Source organism: Pecten maximus, chromosome 13, assembly GCF_902652985.1.
Source record: "Pecten maximus chromosome 13, xPecMax1.1, whole genome shotgun sequence".
Classification (NCBI taxonomy): Eukaryota; Metazoa; Mollusca; class Bivalvia; order Pectinida; family Pectinidae; genus Pecten; species Pecten maximus.
In genome coordinates, this window is record NC_047027.1 from 17,961,734 (window position 1) to 17,989,425 (window position 27,692).

General features: G+C 37.0%; 1 protein-coding gene across 1 annotated transcript in view; it reads right to left on the reverse strand.

The window, feature by feature from the left end:
• LOC117340881 (fibrocystin-L-like) overlaps window positions 1–27,692 on the reverse strand; it is a 94,989-nt gene that overhangs the window by 43,282 nt on the left and 24,015 nt on the right. Inside the window, exons 15-32 of the mRNA XM_033902659.1 lie at window positions 26,904–27,161; window positions 26,399–26,526; window positions 24,734–24,866; window positions 21,985–22,165; window positions 21,555–21,796; window positions 20,976–21,155; window positions 20,142–20,309; window positions 18,037–18,341; window positions 16,091–17,237; window positions 15,053–15,199; window positions 13,336–13,501; window positions 12,561–12,720; window positions 10,882–11,038; window positions 8,678–8,757; window positions 6,493–6,622; window positions 5,662–5,818; window positions 4,357–4,568; window positions 1,189–1,559 (exon numbers count right to left, since the gene is read on the reverse strand). Of these exons, the coding sequence (XP_033758550.1) occupies window positions 1,189–1,559; window positions 4,357–4,568; window positions 5,662–5,818; window positions 6,493–6,622; window positions 8,678–8,757; window positions 10,882–11,038; window positions 12,561–12,720; window positions 13,336–13,501; window positions 15,053–15,199; window positions 16,091–17,237; window positions 18,037–18,341; window positions 20,142–20,309; window positions 20,976–21,155; window positions 21,555–21,796; window positions 21,985–22,165; window positions 24,734–24,866; window positions 26,399–26,526; window positions 26,904–27,161 (4,322 nt within the window). The remainder of the gene's footprint in view (window positions 1–1,188; window positions 1,560–4,356; window positions 4,569–5,661; window positions 5,819–6,492; window positions 6,623–8,677; window positions 8,758–10,881; window positions 11,039–12,560; window positions 12,721–13,335; window positions 13,502–15,052; window positions 15,200–16,090; window positions 17,238–18,036; window positions 18,342–20,141; window positions 20,310–20,975; window positions 21,156–21,554; window positions 21,797–21,984; window positions 22,166–24,733; window positions 24,867–26,398; window positions 26,527–26,903; window positions 27,162–27,692) is intronic.

Sequence of the window (27,692 nt, forward strand, 5' to 3'; positions counted from 1 at the left end):
TCAACAAGCTTGTCATGTCCGAAGTCATGTATAAAAACTTTAAATTCTCAACATCCTTGTCTAGATGTCGTTGATACATTTTGACCGCTATGTTTGATGTTTAATTCTCTATTGATTATATCCATACACTTATGGGTATACATGAAGTATGACCTATTGACATCAGAAATATAATGCTTAATTTTGTCAGTTTCATATACTTTATTTAGCAGCAATTAAAATTTAGATTTGTTTGTTTTTGTTTAACGTCCTATTAACAGCCAGGGTCATTTAAGGACGTGTCCTGGTTTTGGAGGTGGAGGAAAGCCAGGAGTACCCGGAGAAAAACCAACGGCCTACGGTCAGTACCTGCAACTGCCCCACGTAGGTTTGGAACTCGCAACCCAGAGATGGAGGGCTAGTGTTAAATTAGTGTCGGGACACCATAACAACTCGGCCACCGCGGCCCCTAATAAAATTTAGAACCTTTGATATCGGTTAATATGGTTTTATATTTACTATTATGTTTTGACCTCACCAAAAGTCCATAATTGTTATTTATATTGGGATACCTCTAAAATAAAGATTGGCGCTCTAACCCTCTCTGTCCATTTGAGCCACCTGGCCATCAGTGTTTAGCTTAGTGACCTTCTCTGACAATTTGAGCCACCTGGCCATCAGTGTTTAGCTTAGTGACCCTCTCTGACCATTTGAGCCACCTGCATCAGTGTTTAGCTTACTGACCCTCTCTGGACCATTTGAGCCACCCTGGCCATCAGTGTTAGGCGTAAGACCATGGCCATCAGTGTAGCTAGACCCCTCTCTGACCATTTGAGCCACCTGGCCATCAGTGTTTAGCTTAGTGATCATGACCCTCTCTGACCATTTGAGCCACCTGGCCATCAGTGTTTAGCTTAGTGACCCTCTCTGACCATTTGAGCCACCTGGCCATCAGTGTTTAGCTTACTGACCCTCTCTGACCATTTGAGCCACCTGGCCATCAGTGTTTAGCTTACTGACCCTCTCTGACCATTTGAGCCACCTGGCCATCAGTGTTTAGCTTAGTGACCCTCTCTGACCATTTGAGCCACCTGGCCATCAGTGTTTAGCTTAGTGAAGTTCCACAACACATATTTATCAAGAAATAGTAACTATTATACTGTACTGAAAATCATGCGTGTCTTAAACAAAAAAATTGTTAATACTTACAAATAAGGCGAGATTATAATAATATTCATTTCCTGTTTCCACACCATCCTCCAGAAAAAAGGATCCTCCCATGACATTGTAAGCCACATTTCCTTCAACCAGTACATTGTGAGTTCCATGAATGTTCAAAGCACGATTAAATGTTTCGTGGATAGCTGCACCTTTTACGTAACAGCCTTCCTGATTTCCTACCAGATGGAAATGAATTGGATAACGACCCAGTCGGAAAGCTTGTCCAACGTATGTAAACTCGACATACCCAATTTTAGCTCTTGCATTTTCAGTGTGCATCATAACATGTGCGCCAAATTGGTCACTTCCAGTTTCGTCTCCAAAGCGTCCCTGGAAACAGGTCTGGGTAGCAAACTCCCCTAAAACCAAGATCAGGATTAAAATAAAGAACATGTTTAAAACAAACATTCTTAAGACCATGTTTATAACAGCATATCTGAAGACACAAAATATACATTAATATTTCTATAAGCATTCCAGCTGTATACTTTCCGAGGTATCCTTGGAGCTCCGAGTTTTCCTCAGAAAAGCTAAGAAAAAGCTCAGAATCCTCATAGAAATCTTGGAGTACAAATTTTCAACACAGAAAGCAAGCAAATGCCTCAGAAATAATCGTTGGAAACCCTCGGAGAATCTTTTAAACAAGAGGCCCAGAGAGCCTGTATCGCTCACCTGGATTTCACGAGATATGAAACAAGAATGATGATTAAGTATATTTGTCACTGGTATTGCTATGTCAATATACCATAGGCATTTTATATGGGTACGTGAGGTTTTTATGCCAAAAAATACATTAATTCATGAAATGAAATTGCTTTTGGCACAACCTCATAGGGAATCTGCTACCACACAAATGTGAGTAATATCCATTGCTTAGTTTCAGAAAAGAAGTTGTTTAAACCAACTGACCCCTTTTGACCCTGCCCTCTGCACCTCGGGGGGTCAGTTCCTTACTTTATAAAATTTTGAAGCCTTACCAAAAAGGATGCTACCAGTCAAATATGAGCTGTTTCAGAGAAGAAGTTGATCATATCAATTTAGCCAAATTGACCCCTTTTAGCCCCACCCCTCAGCCCCACCACATAACCATGCTACCATACAAATGTGAGTGATATCCATTGATTAGTTTCAGTTTATATCAATTTAACCAAATTGACCCCTTTTGGTCCTGCCCCTCAGCCCCCAGGGGGTTGGCCCTGTCATTTGTTCAATTTTGAATTTGTAACCCAAGGGAATGCTACCAGTTAAATATTAGAGATAGCCATTGCTTTGTTTCAGAGAAAAAGTTGTTTATATCAATTCTGCCAAAATGACCCCTTTTGGCCCCGCCTCTCAGCCCGAGGGAGGTCGGCCCAATTATTTGTACAATTTTGAATCCCGACCCCAAAGGGATGCTCACAGTCAAATATAAGCAATATCTTTTGCTTAGTTTCAGAGGAGAAGTTGTTCATATCAATTTAGCCAAATTGACCCCTCTTGGCCCAATCCCTCAGACCCCTGTGAGGTCAGTCCCATCATTTGTACAATTTTGAATCCCACCCAATAGTGATGCTACCAGGCAAATATGAGCAATATCCTTGCTCGGTTTCAGATAAGAAGTCGTTTATATCAATATAGCCCAATTGATCACATTCGGCCCCGCCCCTCAGGCCCCTGGGGGGTCAGCCCCATCATTTGCACAATTTTGAATCCCCACCCAATAGTGATGCTACCAGGCAAATATGAGCAATATCCATTGCTTGGTTTCAGAGAGATTACATTGTTGTTCAAACAAATTGCAATTCAGCCATCGCTGAAATAATTTAGTTGTATTTTTAAACATTCTTGATGATCTTTTAATTACTGTAAAATTGTTTAAAATTTTTGCTGGTTTAACATTTTCACTTATTTTGTGATTACTCTTTGGACAACTAACATAATTAATAATTTCAAGAATTTCGTTCAAATTTTCATTTTCTTTAATATTTTAAGATAACAAATTCATGAGTCCTTGTTTCAAAATTTAATATCATAACAAGTAACTGTTTCCCACTGATGCAAGTTCAGCAATGGATTACATGTCTTCTTTAGCAATAGTTGTGACGAATTCATTTCCATTACATTCATTGTCAATAGAAGAATATACCATACCACAACAGAAGGATATACCATACCACAACAGGAGGATTATACCACAATAGAAGGATATACCATACCACAACAGAAGGATTATACCATAACACAATGGAAGGATTATACCATAACACAATAGGATTATACCATAACACAATAGAAGGATATACCATAACACAATAGAAGGATATACCATACCACAATAGAAGGATTATACCATAACACAATGGAAGGATTATACCATAACACAATAGGATTATACCATACCACAATAGAAGGATTATACCATAACACAATAGAAGGATTATACCATAACACAATAGAAGGATTATACCATACCACAACAGGAGGATAAACCATACCACAAATTAACAGAAGGTTATACCATACCACAATAGAAGGATTATACCATAACACAATAGAAGGATATACCATAACACAATAGAAGGATTATACCATAACACAATAGAAGGATTATACCATACCACAACAGGAGGATTATACCATAACACAATAGAAGGATATACCATAACACAATAGAAGGATTATACCATAACACAATAGAAGGATTATACCATACCACAACAGGAGGATAAACCATACCACAAATTAACAGAAGGTTATACCATACCACAATAGAAGGATTATACCATAACACAATAGAAGGATATACCATAACACAATAGAAGGATTATACCATAACACAATAGAAGGATATACCATAACACAATAGAAGGATATACCATAACACAATAGAAGGATTATACCATAACACAATAGAAGGATTATACCATACCACAACAGGAGGATTATACCATAACACAATAGAAGGATTATACCACAATAGAAGAGTAGGTACGTGGATTATGTGTTTTGAAGGAGATGTAAAACTGGAAGAGTTCACAGACTGAGAATGATTGATGCAAGTTGGAACGGCAATGGATGGATCATGACAGCAATATGCTATCCAGTTAGCTCTTTAGGTAAAAAAACAACATCCTTAAGAATAATTTAATCAATATAAACAAAAAACATAGACGGTACCTGTATCAAAGCCTTCAGGGCAGGCCTCAATCTCTTCAGCCCATGATATATCTCGGCTGCCCCTCACGACAATGTTTCGAGTGAGTAAACCGACCTCTGCTCTGCCCTCTAGTTGTCTGCTTCCAATTGTTGAAGTCACACCCAGATGTTTGTATTTCAGGGGTTCACTTAGAGTCAATGAGAGCCCATCAGCTGACACAGCGGTAACAGTCCTAAAAATACATTGACAGTCAGTTATACTGCTGGACATTTATTTATTGGGTCAGTTCCAGTTGTAAAGGTACGCATCCAAAAAGGCACTTGGGGGAGGGAGGTTTCAGAGTCATGATTTATGCAAAATCTGTTCCACTTCCCAAATGATGTTTATGACAAATTTTAGTTCAAATCCATTCAGTACTTTGTGACAATTAAGTGGCGATTTAAAGGACTTTAGCTCCTAATACCCCTATTGGGTCCGGAGCATTATAATATTTAGTACTTATGACAAGTAGCTTTTTTAAGAAAATACTGACGACCGACAGACTGACGTTGTTGCGCCATACCTTATAAAAGTACCTGAAATCTTAATTTGTAATAATAATGTATTTTATAATATATTGATATATGATGATTTATGGTCCTTGTTGAAGGGAAATGTGAAGATTTATTTATCCTCAGTATCATATTTCCCTCGGGCTTCATAAAATATTTTTATTTTAAACCGCTGTGATCGGAGTCGCTAGATTGATACGATTCCAACTGCACATACATTTTAAAACTTTGAAACAGTTGACTGGTACATATTGGGTGATATATATCTGAACATTTTTGTTTTGCAGAAATTTATTTCTGCTTCTATACATCTGAAATCTCCCTCATTCCACATTCAAAATGAGGGAGAAAGTGTGTATAGTATAGATTTTGTGACAGGTTTTGTCACTTGGCACATTGTATTTTGAAAAGAATTTCCTCTTCCCCTTTAAATAACACTGAATATGATGTTGACCTTGAGAATAAGCTATATACCATGCTGTGCATGTGTCTATCATATTGACTGATTAAACATACAAAGGTCATGGAAACATGTGATATAGAAGGCAAAGTTCATATTAAAAAGTGATACAGAGGTCACTTAACCATGTGGTACAGAGGTTAAAGGTCATGGCATCATGTGATGCAGACAACCACTGTAAAATATCAACATTTAATACTGACGTCATATATCAACATTATTCAGTTTAAAAAACACCACAAAAGACACTGATTAAGAATAAAGCATTCTCTAAGTCAAACCCAACAATAGCAAAGGTGATTTTGAATCTTTACCTGACCTCTGTTTCTCCTTGTGAATGACGATGTCCAGTTGTTGCTATGACAATTTCATCACCTACTTTCGCACCAAGAATTTGTTCAAGAAGCACTGTGCTATCACCTTCTTCTGCAGTTTGGCCCAGTAATGTCCAGGTCCTTTCTAAAGGCATTCCTGTAATGTAAATCACACACAGTAATATCAGTTTGGCCCAGTAATGTCCAGGTCCTATCTAAAGGTTTTCCTGTAATGTAAATCACACACAGTAATATCAGTTTGGCCCAGTAATGTCCAGGTCCTATCTAAAGGTATTCCTATAATGTAAATCACACACAACAATATCAGTTTGGCCCAGTAATGTCCAGATCCTTTCTAAAGGTATTCCTATAATGTGAATAACACACAGTAATATCAGTTACGCCCAGTAATGTCCAGATCCTATCTAAAGGTGTTCCTATAATGTGAATCACACACAGTAATATCAGTTTGCCATTAAATGTCCAGATCATATCTAAAGGTATTCCTGTAATGTGAATCACGCACAGTAATATCAGTTTGGCCCAGTAATGTCCAGATCCTATCTTAAGGTATTCCTATAATGTGAATCACGCACAGTAATATCAGTTTGGCCCAGTAATGTCCAGATCATATCTAAAGGTATTCCTATAATGTGAATAACACACATAGAAATCAAACAAATGATAGTCAAAAATGAGTCCTTGTCTGAGGTGACCTAATAATATCAAAGACCAAATACTTTTTGCACGTTACTGTGAATACCAAAATGTCCACATATATCATTTTAGAGTACAGAACGTGTTGTAAACATTTCAAAGTGAAGTACGTACCATGTAGTTCCAATCTTCCGGACCGAACTGCCAGCACTTTATTACCATAGATTGGTAACTCAGTTGAAAGTGTATGACCATGGAGAGTAATGAAAGCTTTGCTCTGGAATGGTTCCTCTTCAGTTCCAATCTACATAAAAAAAGTTTTAATTTGTAAAGTAAGAAATAATGAGAGGATAGGGATAAAGAATTTAATTAAACAAGTGCAATCAATGATTGCGAAAGCTCACCAGCAGCAGCAATCATACTTTGCATTCATTTTTTATGTATGTATAAGCATGTCATTTTGAAATTGTATGTCATATAATATCGCTCCTAGACCTCTTATAGATATATAAACCAAATAAGAAGGGTGTCGACTTACAAGGTTTTCAAAACTAGCTATAACCCCCAAAATCTTTAAAGTCAGTTTTTGTGTCAAAAAAAGTAAGTCCACTAAATGGTAAAATGCCATAATGCCAATTCTTTTCTGCATGATTTTGCCACAGCATCCCTCCTGGATCTCTAATGAATGTATAAACCAAATAAGAAGGCTGATAGGTGTATACTTTTGGACTCACCCCCAAAACTTTAAAGTGAGTTTTGGTGCCAAAAAGTTAAGTCCACAAAATGGTAAAATGCAAAAAATTACAATTTTTTTTCTGCATGATTTTGCCATAACATCACTCCTAGACCTCTAATGAATGTATAAACCAATTTAGAAGTGCACCAGGTGTATACTTTTGGACTTACAAGCTTTCCAAAAACTTACTCCAAAAACTTTAAAGTCGGTTTTGGTGCCAAAAATGTTAAGTTCACAAAGTGGTAAAATACGAAAAAAACACAATTTTTTTCTGCATCATTTTGCCATAACATCACTCCTAGACCTCTAATGAATGTATTAACCAATTTAGAAGGGCATGAGGTGTAAACTAACCTACCCCAAAAACTTAAAGTTTTGGGGTGGGACGCCGACGCCGGGGTGACAGTATTAGCTCTCGGTTACTCGTAACCGGTGAGGTGAGCTAGAAACCTAAAATCATTTGGCCTTAATTGTTCCTGGTATTTCAATGGAGAATAATACTGTTTAATTCAAAACAAGAAATATCTTTAAAAAAGATAAACGGCATAGTTTTAATGCCGGTGGTTATAATGTAAAACTGCTGGTGAAATAAATCAACGAACTAGTGCGTTTCAGCAATGATAACAAATCAGTTTGAATCATTTTTGGTGATAATAAGACTGCATTTGAATCAGAAATAGAATCTTATCAATGTGTCTTTTGAAAAGATACAAACACTTATTCCCCTTGCATTCAATCTTAATTTTGTTTTGTTTTTAACTGCATATCTGCATTTACTGCTTCACTGACCAATCACATACTTCATCTTGACCAGTAACCCCACCTGTCGAGTCATATCTGGGTCCAAAAGAATATTAAACAGCTATGCCGAAAAAATATTAGTAAGACATGAAATAATGCACCTATTCCTGTGCAATAAACAGTATTATCAAACTATGTGGAGGGGTTGTCAGGGTATTACTGTAACACTGGTTCCAAATGAGTCAGGACACAACCAGGTCCCATTCAGAAGGAGTCAAAGATGTTGATGGGTTTAATAAAGTACAACAAAGACCCCAAAATATATGTCCCTATACTATTCAGAGGGGTCAAAGATGACCCTTAATCTTGACCACCAGTATCTGATATATCAGTAGAACATATGAACCAAATCTGCTCAGGGTTATGATCTACAAAATGTATAGATTGATTCAGAATGGGATGGGAGGGGTGTGATAGGACAAAGTGCCCACGGTGCCCAATAAAAGAAAGGCACACCTCACAGATGAATTCCTTGTCCACGCAGGCAAATTTTATGAAAATCCTATGATCCCAAAAAAAAGGAGAAAATGTATAAATATCTACTTCTGTATGTAGATCTCTGGACAACATTAAACAAGAAATCTTGAGCAATCTTGGTGCCCAATATTGAATGCTCTACATGAGTCAAATGAAAGACTGAACTTTTCTCTTATTTTTCCTTCTTTCACTCTTCTTTCGAAACTTTTAATAAGTTGATATAGTAACATAGTCAGAATCAAAGATGGCTGCCTGTCGGCCATGTTGTTTTCATATTGGTCCCAAAATGCAATATGCACAACTAGGAATTAAGAGGAACTATCACTTTGTACAAGGTACACATACCTGAAATGTTCCATTGTTTGTTACCAAGATATATTCTGCATTTAACTCTATGTTCTTTTCATCAAAGATTAAAGTTCCACCTGAAAGTATAAGAAATAGTACGAAATACCACAAACATAATCAGAACAACTCAAAAGACATAATTTGTTTTAACAATAGGGTATTCAAAACAAGAGGCCCATGGGTCCTGTATCGCTCACCTGGTTGGATTAGACCAAATGTCAAAATAATGTTCATGTTCAATTCGTTTTATTTGTAATCTCAAACAATGCTATATATGGTTATAGTGTGCAGATCCCAAAGGCTTTAAAGATTAATGAAGTTCAGATTCTCTAAGGTCTAAAAGACCCCAAAACTTGTTTTTAGAACATGCATTCATCACTTTATGACTAGTAGAGATTTAGATGAATCACCACTATTTCTCCTGTTGGGCCTGGGGGGTCAGAGTCACCATTTATGCAAAATTTGCTCCCCTTCCCCTAAGGATGTTTCTGACCGAATTTGGTAAAAATCAAATAAGAACTTTGAAGCAAATGTTGACGGACGACGGATGGACGACGGATGGACGACGTGCCATGACATCAGCTCACCGGACCTTTTGTCCAGGTGAGCTAAAAAATCAAAGTGCCAAGGTCTTTTATCAAGTTTACACAAACCTGGTAGCAAGCAAAACAACTTATGTTTGAAAGTGTAAAGAGAAAACTTATGGACTATCACAATATGGAACAAGAGGCCCAGAGGTCCTGTATCGCTCACCTGGATTTCATGAGATATGAAACAAGAATGATGATTACGTATATTTGTCAATGGTATTGCTATGTCAGTATATCATAGGCATTTTATATGGGTATATGAGGTTTTCATGCCAAAAAATACCTTAATCCAAGAAATGAAATTTGTACAATTTTGAATCCCCATCCTATGACCATGCTACCATACAAATGTGATTGTGTCCATTGCTTAGTTTCAGAGAAGAAGTTGGTTATTGCTTAGTTTCACAGAAGAAGCTGTTTATATCAATTTATCCAAATTGACCCCTTTTGGCCCCGCCCCTCAGGCCCCTTGGGAGTCAGCCCCACCATTTGTACAATTTTGAATCCCAACCCAAAAGTGATGCTACCAAGCAAATATAAGCAATTTCCATTGCTCGGTTTCAGAGAAGAAGTCGTTTATATCAATATAGACCAATCAACCACATTTGTCCCCGCCCCTCAGGCCCCTGGGGGGTTTAGGCCCATCATTTGCACAATTTTGAAACCCCAACCAACAGTGATGCTACCAGGCAAATATGAGCAATAAATAAAGAAGTTGTTTATATCAATATAGCCCAATAGACCACATTTAGCCCCGCCCCTCAGGCCCCTGGGGGGTCAGCCTCATTTTCTGTACAATTTTGAATTCCCATCCTATAGTGATGCTACTAGGCAAATATGAGCGATATCTATTGCTTGGTTTCAGAGAAGAAGTCGTATATATATCAATATAGCCCAATAGACCACATTTGGCCCCGCCCCTCAGGCCCCCAGGGGGTCAGCCCCACCATTTGTACAATTTTGAATCCCCACCCCATAGTGATGCTATCAGGCAAATATGAGCGATATCCATTACTTGGTTTCAGAGAAGAAGTCGTTTATATCAATATACATGTAGCCAAATTGACCACATTTGGCCCTGCCCCTCAGGCCCCTTGAGGGTCAGCCCCATCATTTGTACAATTTTGAATCCCCACCCCATAGTGATGCTACTAGGCAAATATGAGCGATATCCATTGCTCAGTTTCAGGGAGAAGTTGTTAATATCAATATAACTATATTGACCCCTTTTGGCCCCACCCCTCAGGCCCCTGGGGGGTCAGCCCCACCATTTGCACAATTTTGAGTCCCCACCCCAAAGGGATGCTTCTGACCGAATTTGGTCAAATTCTGATCTGTAGTTATGAAGAAGAAGTCAATTGTTGACGGACTCGATTGTGTTCAACCTGTGACGTCACAGGTCAGAGGTCACCAAAACGAGGTATTCAGCTTTGGGCTTCAGGTGTGTTTTCGAGAAAAATCGCAATTACTCGGTAATGGGTGGGCCGATTTTGATGCGGTTTACTGCATTCTTGTTTATTAATCAATACCAATAACATATTTAAATATAATTTTTCGTTCAGGGTACACTTTAAAAGTAAAACAAGTCAGAGTATTATAATCAGTACTTACCCTGGATGAGAAGCATTTTAAGGACTGGCGTTGTCTCGTCCAGTAGAATTGTTTGACCTTCGGGAATAACTACAAAATCTTCCGCCACAGGCTTACCATTACCACCCCAGGAATGCTCAGAACTCCAGACATCGTAGTAATTGAAACCAGCATTTGTCTTTATGAAACACAAATTAAGATTGCATGCTTATATCTGATCCATTACATAATTCCGAGCAAGGGAAAATACAATAGAATAATACAATGAACAAATGCCTTATGCTTAGGTGATACAATTTGTATCAAGTATTGAAAATTATAATTGAAAATAGCTAGTATATACCATCATATTTGCTATCCCCCAAAACCTTTATATTTTTAATACTTCTTGGCTAAATCTGACATTGTCTCGTGCAGTTTTGACCAATGAAAAGCTTTCATTATGTTTCCTAGATAACAGTTTAGGAAACACATAATGTTGGCAATAGTAAGTTCTGATAAGTTACACGTACTATTCAACCAAATTCAAACAAAAGTGATACTGTGCTGATGAATTTCGGACCATTACACAGAAAACTCAACCAAATTCAAACAAAAGTGATACTGTGCTGATGAATTTCGGACCATTACACAGAAAACTATTACATTGTATAATGAACTGACTACCATGATGGTAACTGAAATTTCCTAAAAAATAAAAATAACCTGCATAAATCTTTAGATATGGTCTGCAATGTTCATGTCAGGTTTTGTTTTATATTAGTTGAAAAGTTAACGAATAGTAATTTGAACAAGATCTTTGTAATTATTGTAAGATGTTTGCTTATTTATTACGGTAACAAAATGACATCCAATGTTGTGATAATTACTACCATATGATTGTAACAGCCACTTCTTAAACACTTATATACCAATTTACAGCTTAATTAAGACAATTACAATATCACTGTTCAATCAATCAGAAGCCTCCATTCCATCATCACAAATGTTTTGAAATGTATCCACGACTTTTAATTGATTACCCATCTTTAATTGATTACACATCTTTGATTGATTATCCATCTTTAATTGATTACACATCTTTAATTGATTACCCATCTTTAATTGATTACCCATCTTTAATTGGTTAACCATCTTTAATCGATTAACCATCTTTAATTGATTAACCATCTTTAATTGATTATCCATCTTTAATTGATTACACATCTTTAATTGATTAACCATCTTTAATTGATTACACATCTTTAATTGATTAACCATCTTTAATTGATTACACATCTTTAATTGATTAACCATCTTTAATTGATCAATTATCTTTAATTGATTACCCATCTTTAATTGATTACACATCTTTAATTGATTACACATCTTTAATTGATTAACCATCTTTATTTGATTGCCCATCTTTAATTGATTAACCATCTTTGAGTAACCAGGTCGTAGATAATGAGGGCCTTGCACATTCCAAGGTGCATTGCAGATGGCGCAATGAAAAACTTTCATAAAAACTTCAATTTACTTGTAAGTATGTGAGAAAAATAATCAAACATGGGTCTGTTCCACGAAAAAGGATATCTCAACCCTTTTAAAAGTTTGGCTGGCCAGCTAGCACTCAACACGGCAGGCCTCGTGCTGAGTAGCCTACCTCTAACACTTTGGTTTAGATATCCCTGTGCATTTTTTCACTAGTCTCAACTCACCTGTATTGCTTTACCCCCTGTAGTTGTCCTTAGGTCCACCACTGTACCGATGGAGCCCTGCCTTTCACCTGTAATACAGCTGACCTCTGTATCTGTCACTGATTGGACGACACATGCCACACCTCCTATAGACACTCCAGCTATACCTCCCAGTCCAGTTCTGATATACAGAATCATCATGATATATATATATCTGTCAAAATGCTCTGCATATGTCAGAGCCAGAGGAAACTTACAGCTATAATGTTTATACCTGCTGTAAGAAGCCCAAGGCACCAACAAATAAACTTTAACACAAAGGAAGGATTGGTTTAATGCAGGACAAAGAAATGTTTACAGTTCACTTTCTCGTTCTGGTGTCCTCCGATATGTGCGTATTTCCTTTCAGGGCGAATTGTCAATTTGGCGATTTCGTGGAAGCAAAACATTTCGTCACAAATTGCATCTGAAGCAAACCATTTCAGCTCAGCGTATATAGCTTTATGCTTTGTGGGACGAAATGCCTTGAAACAAATTGACAGATTATACAAGCTATATATCATTACTCTAGTCATGCTAATTCAGACATGTAAAATTTACTTCCAAGATTCTGGAAGTAGTCATTTGATTGGCTAATCCAAAAGGTCACCCTGACGTGACCCTGTATGGGATGTTGTTAGATGTTGCTGTAACGTAGTGAGAATGACCATCTAGGTTTTAATTAGATTCCCATATCTATAGCAATATATCACATACCAAGAAAGTAGTAAAAAAGTCATTAGTAAAGTAATCTTACCCAAAACCAGTGCCTGTGATTGTCAGATGTGTTCCTCCGGCCGTACCTCCATGTTTTGGGCTGACGGATGTAATTTCTGCAGTGAGACCAGCTACGTAGGTGTATGTTAAAGTTGCACTTTGTGATCCAGAAGCTACAACTACGTCACATGCAACTGTTGCTGTACCTACGATAACAAACAACAAATTTTAAACCAATAGATTAATTAAAACTAATGGATTATTTAAAATAATAGTGCAGTCAATTTGGTGTCGGTTTCTGTTTCCTGGGAAGCTGGGAAATTTGCCAGTTTGTGCTGTTGTAGTTGTGTCCACGTGCAAGACACTTTACCTTAATTGCTGTGTGGCCTCTCGTATATTATTCAATCAAATACCTAGTCACCAAAAGGAGATCCTCCCTGCAAATTATCCTGATTGCTTGAGGAACAATAAAACCAGAAACAAGAAGCTGCAAAGCTTGGCATTATCCCCCGCGCCCTGCAGTTGGTATGAAAACCCAAATACATGTATATATCAAGCTCAAAGTAGCAGTTATTAAGGAAACAGTAAGTTGGTATTTTGGTATTTATTAAGTTTCCATGGTAATAGAAAAAATACCGAAAATGGAAGGTCTTCAATAGCAAAAGGCACAACTAGGGCACTAGTCTGATATATACAGAAATTTTCAAGGAGCTGCGACGAACGGTTTTTGAGTTATTGCCCGGAAACAAAAGGAAATAGTAATTTGATATTTTTGAATAAGTTTCCATGGTGACAGAAAAAATACCGAAAATGGAAGGTCCGCAATAGCAAACGGTACAATAAGGGCACTAGTCTGATATATACAGAAAGTTTCAAGGAGCTGCGTTGAATGGTTATGGAGTTATAGCCCGGAAACAAAAGGAAACAGTAATTTGGTATTTTTTACTAGGTTTCTATGGTGACAGAAAAAATACCAAAAATGGAAGGTCCTCAATAGCAAAAGGCACAACTTGGGCACTAGTATGATATATATAGACATTTTCAAGGAGCTGCGCGCGTCGAATGGTTTTTGAGTTATAGCCTGGAAACAAAAGGAAACAGTAATTTGGTATTTTTGACGAAGTTTCCATGGTGACAGAAAAAATACTGAAAATGGAAGGTCCTCAATAGCAAAAGGCACAACTATGGCACTAGAGTGATATATACAGGAAGTTTCAAGGAGCTGCGTTGAACGGTTTTTGAGTTATAGCCTGGAAAAGAATCTCTGACGGACACACGGACGCATGCACGCACAGACAGGGTCATTCCCATGTCACACTAGTCAGAGCTATAGATTAGGCCACGCCCACTGTGGTCTTATTGGCTTGGGTTAAGTTGGGTTATGATAGTGAAAAAATACAGGTGAGCTGATAACTTGATAAAGTCAAAGCAGTGAAAAATGAAACTTAAAGGCACCATGGGAAAGAGAATTATTCAATCTTCATTTTTGTCCATATAAAATGTCCATATAGGAAGATATTGACTATAAAAGCTGTCTATTGTACAGTACATGATACAGAGCCAAACCACCAAAGTCGGATCACCTGTGGGAGGGGCTAAACTGGACGATTGGGCTAAGGCTAATCACCAGACATACACAATGGATCAGATAATGAATATCTTTCAATTAATCTTACCTATAGAAATGATCGTTTCTATATGAACCAGCAGGTAAGATGAGGGTGATTATACACCCATATAAATTAATATATTTTTACCTGTTTTGGAAGGAGTCTCTACCACCAGCCTTGTTGAGGTTGTTTCATCGGAAACCAAGGTAGCTGCCTGTCCGCAAAACGTTACTGATGTTGATGGATCAAATCCTTGACCGTTGATACTGACTTTCTGACCGCCAGAGAGACCGCCTGTTAACATTCAAAAACAAAGTGAATCTTGTGAAAATTTAATAATGGATTCAGATATAGATCGGGTTGAGATAGATCGGGTAAAAACCCTATCATCTTATCTGTCCAACTTTTTGCTGGAGTTCCCAACCCTGCAAATCTATATTTAGAGGATATTGAATGGTTTCCCGTTTAATATAACATATATTTCACGAGTATGACAGAATATTGATATTTTCACGAGTGCAAAGCGCGAGTGAAAAATATCGAAATATTCTGTCATACGAGTGAGATATATGTTATGTTTAAAGGGAAACTATTCAATTTTCTTTTTATTACAATTCATAAACTTAAAAACAAAATTGAAAACATCGAAAAATTAATAGTATCAACAAGTGCGGAAATCAGTTATGATGTCATCTCTTTGTGACGTTACTCCACGTCAACTTGACGGCGCCTATTTGAAAGGACTGATCAACGCGATTTAAGTGTTTTCTGCTGTTATAGGAGAATCTGTGCATGAATAGCTAAAAACTAGTCTGAAATTTTCAGAAATACAGCCAAATAACAATTTAACAAAGTTCGGATCTGATTGGTCAAAAACGGAAAACTTATATTTTCACTGCAAATTCTAATATTTTCACTGCTCATTGCTGCAGTGAAAATATCAGTTTTATTAGTTTGATAAATTTCTATATTTATCTGGCAAAATGCAATAACTACATATAATAAATATACTGATTAATTATTGACTGAAGGGATAATTAACCCAAACATTATGATATTGTTCTATAAGTGATCTTTTGTAAATCAGTTGTGCCTTGATAAAGGGGCAGATTGCTTAAAAACATTAACAATTTACTTGTCTACACTGTTGTCATAACAACATGACCAACTCTAACCGCAATGTACCTGAATTTGGCTCAATTGTTGAAGGGGTCAACGCATAGGTAAAGCTGAAATCCCCTACTGCTTTGCCGTAGCCTGATCTGAATAAAGCAACGGAACCAGCGCCAGCGGGATGTGTGCCAGACGTACACACAATCTCAGTAGCAGACTGTGATGTCACACTGCAATCAGCTTCACCAACGTAAACTAAGTTTTCTCCGTTGTTTGTAGAGAAACCGCTTCCTGTTACCGTTATCTCGGTACCAATCGTCCCGGATGTGGGGTTCACAGCTGTAACTGCAGGGGTTCTACTTGAAGCATACTGGTAGTCTAACTGTTGTGTATAAGGTGAACCCTTCACAGAGACTGAAATCGCTTGAGTGCCGCTACCACTCCGGGTCCAACATGTAACTGTTGACAACGTCACCGTGGAAATATCACATGGGGTGCCACCTATTGTTACGACTGTGTTATCCATGACGAATCCATTTCCGTTCAAAGTGATGCTGGTATTACCATTTTCACTACCTTGTGTTGGGCTTACACTGTTAAGCATAGGTACTCCTTCTACAGTGATGCTACTTGTAGTTTTAGCAGTTCCTAGGTCTGATACTGTTACGTTTACAGGTTGAGCACCAAGAGATAAAAACTGTATCTCGCATTCAATTACACTACTGCTACGAACCTGTGGGTTCTCACACTCCTCAGATCCGAATTTGACGGTCAAAGTAGAATCGCCTGTAACGGGGAAACCGAGTCCATTGATGGTAAATGTTGTCCGCGATGATCCATCTACACTGGTCGGTGTGACGCTTGTAACTTGCAGATTGTCAGTGTAGAAGTATTCACAATTTTCACAGGGTATTTTATAATTATTGACATTTTCGAGCACTTCCACTGCTACTGGGCTTCCAACACTGCCTGCTGGGGCCGTAAATACTATTTCTGTATATGTCTGAGTAAGCGCTTTACGTGAATATCCATTAATCATTACGCGGGCATTAGAAAGTCCAGCACCACTGACAGTCATAGTGGCTCCACCTACTGAAGAAACAGATACAGGGGATAACTGTCGAACAAATGGCTGAAGGAAACAGGTCTGGTCTCTAAATTTGAGCAAGGAGGCACCTTGCCCTGCCACCATCATGGATACTCCATGTTTTACTGAAGTCTGAAATGGAGGAGAAAAGAACGAAAGATGTTACGTGTTGTGATGATTTTTAAATTGTTAATTAACATATATTTTTTCAAAGTTATATTACCCAAATGATTTGAAAGACAGATCCAAAGGAGACCTTGGTGCTCAGGACTAACAGCTAACAGAACAAGGTTAAACATGTGTTATAAACAAACTGTGCTTTTCTTCAGACTAAATATTAAACAAGCAGAACTTGAAAGAAAAAGGAAAAAGACAAAGAAAGTGGGTCAGCCCAACACTGTCACACTTTTGGTGGGCCAGCCACAGGGGCTTGGCACAATTTTCCAAATGATGGTCCATATACATGTATATAAATGCATTATAGTGTAAACATCGTTTGGTATATTGAAAGAGTCATTAAGCATTGAATTAAAAAGTTTGCTAATTTACCTCTGTGAGCTTATATGAATTGGACAATAAATAATTTCTTTTGAAAACTTTTTAATGACATGTGCTGAGATTAAGGCTTCACAGACCATGGACCAGGATTTAAGGCTTTACAGACCATGGACCAAGACTTAAGGCTTCACAGACCATGGACCAGGATTCAAGGCTTACAAGGTCAAGGACCAGGGACCAGGGTTCAAGGCTTTACAAGGCCATGGACCAGGATTCAAGGCTTACAAGGTCAAGGACCAGGGACCAGGGTTCAAAGCTTTTCAAGGTCATGGACCAGGATTTAAGGCTGTTAAAGATGCACCCTGCACATACACAGTTTTTCTTAAATAGCAGGTAACAAAGCAGACAATTTGTAATTAGGTTAAGTACAGACCTGCATTTCAGCCGGAGATGTGGTGTCAATCTTACAACTGATTTGGGTTGCTGTAACAGTTTGGACAACACATGGATTGTCGCCAACTAAGATAAGATTCTGGCATGGTGTAACGCTCCATCCACTTCCTGTTAAGGAAACCATGTCTTTGTCGCATGTCATCCCAGTTACCTCCCCAGAATAGCAATCGGAGTACACGAAATTGAACTTATCGCTGCTACCACCAGAGACTGTCCCCACACTACATCCTGTTTTTGGTGACGTTACTTTTCCGCAGCTTCCTGAATCAGCTGGCACTGAAACACCTGTTTAAAAACAGAACGAAATTCAGGTTTATTATGAAGTTAACCAATGTTCAAGCTTATACAGTAAAACCCCACTTATTCAAACCTTCATTACATGAATACCCATTATTCATTGAACTATTTGCTTTGTCTCTCTACCAAGTCCTTATATATTCTTTATAAAGTAACCTCGGATAACTTGAACCACTATTCATTGAATATCATCATTCCTAAAACCATTATACATCCCCCTTCCTCGTCATTTTCATAGTATTAAGGGTACCTATTTGTCGAGCAGCTGCATCAATCTTTCATTTTTTTGGTATCTCTTCCTTTTCCAAATTACAGTATGTAAGTAATTATGAATCGAACATGCCTGTTTGCAAAGTTTATAGCTTGACTACACCATATATTGTAGTAGGCAAACAGAGTAATTTTACTTTAAAATCATATTTGTTGTAAACAACTGATCAGTTTCTATGATCTAAAATGAACCTCTCATCAATTAAAAAACTCAATGACATATTCCTCCAACTATATTTACTCCTTGGAGTTCGAGTGAGCAGGTTTTTGTTGTATATTGCACATCTGCATCAAAGAATTTCTAAAACTTTTTCCTCTTCTAAGGACTAAAGGTTAGGTTCGTGTAGCAGGCTTTTTTACTAAGGCATACAGATTCAATTTTTTGTGACTAAAAATTCATTTCAGTATATGTTGTATATATTATACAAAAACTGATGTTCTGTTCAGTTCCGAAAGGCTCCTCTAGATCTGTCAACCTAAAATTCTCTAGCCTCTTCTTGTAGAAGCTATTTCAAACTTAGTCTCCCCTAGTAGAACTGGTGAAATACTAGTTAAAAACCTCGTCTCCTCTGGTAGAACTGGTGGATTACTAGCTAAAAACCTAGTCTCCTCTGGTAGAACTGGTGGATTACTAATTAAAAACCTAGTCTCCTCTGGTAGAACTGGTGGATTACTAGTTAAAAACCTAGTCTCCTCTGGTAGAACTGGTGGATTACTAGTTAAAAACCTAGTCTCCTCTGGTAGAACTGGTGGATTACTAGTTAAAAACCTAGTCTCCTCTGGTAGAACTGGTGGATTACTTATTAAAAACGTAGTCTCCTCTGGTAGAACTGGTGGATTACTAATTAAAAACGTAGTCTCCTCTGGTAGAACTGGTGGATTACTAGTTAAAAACCTAGTCTCCTCTGGTAGAACTGGTGGATTACTAATTAAAAACCTCGTCTCCTCTGGTAGAACTGGTGGATTACTAGTTAAAAACCTAGTCTCCTCTGGTAGAACTGGTAGATTACTAGTTAAAAACCTAGTCTCCTCTGGTAGAACTGGTGGATTACTTATTAAAAACCTAGTCTCCTCTGGTAGAACTGGTAGATTACTAGTTAAAAACCTCGTCTCCTCTGGTAGAACTGGTGGATTACTAGTTAAAAACCTAGTCTCCTCTGGTAGAACTGGTGGATTACTAGTTAAAAACCTAGTCTCCTCTGGTAGAACTGGTGGATTACTTATTAAAAACCTAGTCTCCTCTGGTAGAACTGGTGGATTACTAATCACAAACCTCGTCTCCTCTGGTAGAACTGGTGGATTACTAGTTAAAAACCTAGTCTCCTCTGGTAAAACTGGTGGATTACTAGTTAAAAACCTCGTCTCCTCTGGTAGAACTGGTGGATTACTAATTAAAAACATAGTCTCCTCTGGTAGAACTGGTGGATTACTAGTTAAAAACCTAGTCTCCTCTGGTAGAACTGGTGGATTACTAATCACAAACCTAGTCTCCTCTGGTAAAACCTGTGGTTGACTTACCTGAATTGATGTTGTAAGTGGCTTCAAAGTTGTTAACTTTGAACATAATATCTACTTTGGCCGGTTGCTTGTCTACTGCTGTTATTTTCCCCTCAAATACTTTATCGGAATCATCACTACTTCGGTACCAGTATTCTCCTGCTTCAGGAATCCTGATTTCATATTGTCCTAAAAAGAAAATCATTATTAAGTAATCATTAATATGGATGAAATTGATGATGTTGTAAGTTTGTATTTTATTTTGGGAGCTTTCTCCGAGGACTATTCCATTTTTTTAATCGGGGAATATTTAAAAAAAAAATTACTGCAAATTTTTAGGATTTTGACTTTTTGGATTACATTCTACCTCAACTGTTGTCCCTTATCCAACCCTAACAAAAATTCCCTGAAAGCCTGTGAGTGGCCTTACTGTGTAAAGCAAAAAGACTTAAAATTCCAATGTGATCCCGCTGACGACACTCATACCATTTTACATCTGGTTGTTCAATATGACCTTGATTGCCTTGGTCAAGTTTCAAGAAATTCTTTTTTTTTATATATTTACGCCAGTTATTGTGTCCACAAGGTTCAATAACACTATTATTTCAAAGGGCAATAACTCTGTAATTTACTGTTGAATAACTCCCACTTTCTAACTTGTTGATATATGACTGTATACTAAGTTTCATCAAACTTTGTTGATATTTATTCAAGGTACCCTGTTCTGAATGTATTATCGACAGACAATGAATGGACTGATGCCTGATGCCTTGATGCGACAATATGGACCAGGTGGGCAAATAAAAAATAACATGTTTATATCACTTGAATTAAATTGAATAAAAGACAATAAACCTGTTTGAAGTGGAGTTATGCTGTCCCAGCCTCCATCGAGTTTGTCACCACTTGGTCCATCGATCTCGCTGATTTTTATTTTGATATCATTTGTATTTCCTGTCCATGAAAACGCAATCTTGTCCCAAACTTCCACATTCAAATCTGGAGAGTTCCAGGCAAATCCAAACCCAAAGTTGCCTGAATTGCAGAGAAAATACATTTTTATCAATGAATCAATATAAAATCTTCATAAAAAATCATAATTTAATTTCATATGAGATTTTATCAAACCAGTTTATATTCCTCATTTTGGCAAGCCCTTGGTGAGCATCATTTAAAACTTCAAGACAAGTTTTTAGAAAATCACAAAATCTAATGTTTGAAATTACATTTTAATAAGATTCAAATACTTTTTTTCACATAACATTGACACCTGTTTTGTTACGATTTATATCTTATCAAACACTTGCCTATTGCCCGATTCATATTATTTACAATTTTAAATGTAGACAATTTAACTAGACATTGGGTGGATTGTTAACAAAGTACCTGCAGATTGTTGGATCAATATTACATATTCATAATTAGTGTGCTCACTTGAATATCCAGAGTTGTCCACGTTGTGAGTTTGGAATATTTCTTGAATTTGACATATGCACTGGGTGTCCGATACACTAATCACATCACAAGGAGTAGAGCCGAAGCGTATATCAACTGCAGAGGCATCCATACCAAAACCTTGACCAACAAAGGTCACAACTGTCCCTCCATACAATGACCCGTGGTCTGGAGAAATGGCGTTCAAAGCCAATATGTAGCTGGCATCTGGCACACCAGATCTATTAAAGACAATAAAAACAACTTACGTTCAATCTACTCCAATCATATTTAAGCCTGCAAATCTGATTAACAATAAATAAATTTTGTTTGTAATACACATTTTTATTGGTTTAAAAATGATATCATTAGACATTACCTTAAAAAATTGGCATTGCCTTTTGTAATGTTTTGATTGGCCGATACATACCCAACTGCGTATCCCTTGGTGTCGACTCCAACTTTAAATGGGTAGGCTCCTACTCCCTGTGCTGGGAAGACAGCAGTAATTGATGTGTCTGTATTCTCAACTATTGTCGCTGGCATGTCCCCAACTAAAACTGATGGCGATGATCCAAAGCCAGCACCAGTCATGGTAAATCTTTCACCACCTACAATGTACGACAAAATATTTTTTTTAGTCCACAGTGAATTCCATTTAATGTCACTTCTGTTTATGTTAAGTCTTTTAATGTCATGTCTGATATTTTCTTACTGTTATATCAATTAATTTCACATATGTTTAAAAACATACATCCCTGTTTATATCACATACATCCCTGTTTATGTCACATACATCCCTGTTAATGTCACATACATCCCTGTTAATGTCATATACATCCCTGTTAATATCACATACAGCCCTGTTAATGTCATATACATCCCTGTTAATGTCATATACATCCCTGTTAATATCACATACATCACTGTTAATATCCATACATCACTGTAAATATCACATACATCCCTGTTAATATCACATACAGCCCTGTTAATGTCACATACATCCCTGTTAATGTCACATACATCACTGTTAATGTCACATACATCACTGTTAATGTCACATACATCACTGTTAATGTCACATACATCACTGTTAATGTCACATACAGCCCTGTTAATGTCATATACATCCCTGTTAATGTCATATACATCCCTGTTAACATCACATACATCCCTGTTAATGTCACATACATCCCTGTTAATGTCACATACATCCCTGTTAATGTCACATACATCCCTGTTAATGTCATATACATCCCTGTTAATGTCACATACATCACTGTTAATGTCATATACATCCCTGTTAATGTCACATACATCCCTGTTAATGTCACATACATCCCTGTTAATGTCACATACATCCCTGTTAATGTCACATACATCCCTGTTAATGTCACATACAGCCCTGTTAATGTCATATACATCCCTGTTAATGTCATATACAGTCCTGTTAATGTCACATACATCCCTGTTAATGTCACATACATCCCTGTTAATATCACATACATCCCTGTTAATATCCATACATCCCTGTTAATGTCACATACATCCCTGTTAATGTCACATACATCCCTGTAAATGTCACATACATCCCTGTTAATGTCACATACAGCCCTGTTAATGTCATATACATCCCTGTTAATGTCATATACATCCCTGTTAATGTCATATACATCCCTGTTAATGTCACATACATCACTGTTAATGTCACATACATCCCTGTTAATGTCACATACATCCCTGTAAATGTCACATACATCCCTGTTAATGTCACATACAGCCCTGTTAATGTCATATACATCCCTGTTAATGTCATATACATCCCTGTTAATGTCATATACATCCCTGTTAATGTCACATACATCACTGTTAATATCACATACATCACTGTTAATATCCATACATCACTAAATATCACATACATCCCTGTTAATATCACATACAGCCCTGTTAATGTCACATACATCCCTGTTCATATCACATACATCACTGTAAATATCACATACATCCCTGTTAATATCCATACATCACTGTAAATATCACATACATCCCTGTTAATATCACATACAGCCCTGTTAATGTCACATACATCCCTGTTCATATCACATACAGCCCTGTTAATGTCACATACATCACTGTTAATGTCACATACATCACTGTTAATATCCATACATCACTGTAAATATCACATACATCTCTGTTAATATCACACACAGCCCTGTTAATGTCATATACATCCCTGTTAATGTCACATACATCCCTGTTAATATCCATACATCACTGTAAATATCACATACATCCCTGTTAATATCACATACAGCCCTGTTAATGTCATATACATCCCTGTTAATGTCACATACATCCCTGTTAATATCACATACAGCCCTGTTAATGTCATATACATCCCTGTTAATGTCATATACATCCCTGTTAATGTCACATACATCCCTGTTAATGTCACATATATCCCTGTTAATGTCACATACATCCCTGTTAATGTCATATACATCCCTGTTAATGTCACATACATCACATACATCCGTGTTAATGTCACATACATCCCTGTTAATGTCACATACAGCCCTGTTAATGTCATATACATCCCTGTTAATGTCATATACATCCCTGTTAACGTCACATACAGCCCTGTTAATGCCACATACATCCCTGTTAATGTCACATACAGCCCTGTTAATGTCACATACATCACTGTTAATGTCACATACATCCCTGTTAATGTCACATACATTCCTGTTAATATCACATACAGCCCTGTTAATGTCATATACATCCCTGTTAATGTCATATACATCCCTGTTAACGTCACATACAGCCCTGTTAATGTCACATACATCCCTGTTAATATCACATACAGCCCTGTTAATGTCATATACATCCCTGTTAATGTCATATACATCCCTGTTAATGTCACATACAGCCCTGTTAATGTCATATACATCCCTGTTAATGTCATATACATCCCTGTTAATGTCACATACAGCCCTGTTAATGTCACATACATCCCTGTTAATGTCACACACACCATTGTTTATATCACATAAATCCCCTGTTTATATCACATACATTCCTAATTATATGTCTTTAAATCAAATCTGACCATACAATGTAAACATATTTGTCTAGAATTGATGAGCAATATTAAAAGCTATACATACCTGTCACACTAGAGATGGAAGGGGATACAGAAGTCAGTTCAGCAGTCAGAGATTGATCGTAGGTGAATTGTTGTCCTAGCGTCAACGCCACATTATTATTGTTTACACTAACAACAACTGAAGCGGCTGTATCCTAAATATAAAATAGAAATAGGAATCAGTTTCTACAAATATCATCACATGATAAAGTACAAGAAGGGAGACAGTTATCAATGTTAATTTTCTGATACATAAAATGTAGAATTTAATTAGTTTTACAGCCATTGTGAGACTAGTTATATCAACTTATATTAATCATGCTTGTTTGACCAGATGGAAGTGCGCTAGGAGTCTTTGTGTGGAAGGAAAATCAAACCCCCACCGCCTAGGTGAAAGGCATGTCAGTATGTTACCATAGTGCCACCTGAACAAACTTGTTTAAAGATCGACCTATTCCTCATTTAAGACCTATTAGCACAGAACCCTAACCCCCAGTTTTACTGATTTGATCACTACTTACCCCATCTGCCCACATTGCTTAAGTTCAGATTCAACATTTGATTTAAACAATTCATAACTTGGTAGCAAAATATACATCATACATTATAAATAATTAATGATGTACTTTGAAATGACTCTTGTTTCTGCCAGCTCCATATTTGCAGGACTAAGAGAAATGTTAATACCAATATAATACTCATATAAGCTCTGAATTGATTTATTTTGATCTTCAATACCTCCACAAATTTAAACCTGGGTCATTATCAGAGATATAGGCATTGTCATTAACCTTTGGAATCCAATAGCATTGATCTTTGACCCAGTGAATTTGATCTCTGACCCAGTGACTTTGTTCTTTGACCCAGTGAACTTGACCTTTGACCCAGTGACTTTGTTCTTTGACCCAGTGACTTTGATCTTTGACCCAGTGACTTTGTTCTTTGACCAACTGAATTTGATATTTGACCCAGTGAATTTGATTTTTGACCCAGTTTATTTGATCTTTCACCCAGTGACTTTGATCTTTGACTCAGTGAATTTGATCTTTGACCAATTGACTTTGATTTCACTGAATTTGATCTTTGACCCAGTGACTTCAGTTAATTTATAGTATATTTTTGCCCCCTGTAGATCATGTCATAACAAAATGCTCTCAGTTAAGATACATTAGACCTTGACCTTTGACCCAGTGACCTTAGCCTTTGATAAAATGACTCCCATCTTGCTTCATAATGTACTAACAAAATGTTCATCAGTGAAAACATACACAATTTGACCTTGACCTTGACATAGTGACATAAGGTTAGTCAGTTAGCTCCTTGTTTAATTCTTACAACCTTGATTCAGTCATGTCAAAACAAAAATTGATGTTCTACAATAATTTTTTTTTTTTTTTTTTTTTTTTTATAGTATTATGTTTTAAAATTGATGTTACCTTATAATTATTGTATTAAAAATAAAACAAAAGAAGAAAGAAAGACTTTAAAAGAAAGAAAGAAAGAAAGAAAGAAAGAAAGAAAGAAAGAAAGAAAGAAAGAGATGATTAAGAATGAGAGCCCTCTTGTATGAGGACACATTATTGTCAAAGAGCTGACCCCGGGGCTCCCCAACCCCGGCAGCTTTCTAATAGATGGGGGATTAAAATTGATTTGTTGAAAAAAAAAAAAAAAAAAAAATTCCACCTACCGAACTAGGTGAGATGCAGACAATCTCCCGGGGTTTAATTGTCCCAGATACTTCGCAGGTATTTGCTCCTACTGTAACCGTCGCATCCGCAGCAAATCCAAAGCCAGTGATCGTCAAGTGTGTTCCTCCTATAAACATTATGTTAAAGAATGTTACAACCAGAAGTTTAAGTCATAAGAGCATGTTGAAAAGACCAATACAAAATCTACTGTGTTGAGAAAATGTTATTTAAACACTGAGACAGAAAGGTTATACATAGATATGTCTTATTACCTCATTCAACAGATATACATTTCTGGACATTGAATACAAAGAAACACATTTTTATTCAATTTTCCTTCTGATAAAGTCTTCCCAACTTCCCAACTTCTAAGTATCTATGAAATATATCTACCCAGGGATATTGTCCAGGTTTTTTTTTTTTTTCTTTCTTTTTTTTTAAAGTGAGACCATTGATCTTTAACCTTTTTTATGAGTGTTAAATATCACATTAAAATTTACTGACCTCCGAGACTTCCTGATGTCGGAGAGAAAGACTGCAAGCTAGCAGTGATGGTAAACTGATCAGAAGTGTCCATCGTAGCAATTCCAGTCCCTTCTATATGGGTACTGACATCGGCAGGTCCCGACGGTCCATCGCCAACACTGCATTGGATCTGTGTTGATGTGTAAGAGGTTATGCTACACAGGACATCCCCAGTCAACACTGTAGGGGTGGATGTGAACCCTGTACCCTTCAGTGTTAAAACAGTACTTGGAGGTCCTAGAAAACAAATAAAAACTTTTAAAATATTTATCAGCAAAAAGTCCCTGCCTAGCTGTCAACATTCAAGCAAAATAATTTTTTTTTTTAATTTAACTAAAGCGATTTGCAATCATAAAAACCGAACATTTAAAGTTGTAAAAGAGTTAGTTTATTTGAGAATAAATAAATCATGAGATCAAGCTATGTTTTATTGACCTTAATAAATATAATTGATACTTGAATTTTTATATGATATAAACAACTGATGTATTAAGATATCTTACCTTGTAATGAAATGATCTCAGCAATGACTGGGGAAGCTATCTTACCTAATAGTGGACTGCTCTAAGTTATAACCTTGGTACTTGTAATAGACTGATCTGAGTTTTTATTTAATTAACGGGTTTTACGTCCGCTAGTACGGCCTTGCAGCCTTTCAGCTGACGAGAAAACAGTATCTGAGTCCAAAGACAGGAGTATATAGCTATTTTACCTTGTAATTGACTGATCTCAGTAATAATGAGTGGACTGGTTAAGTGGACTGGTTAA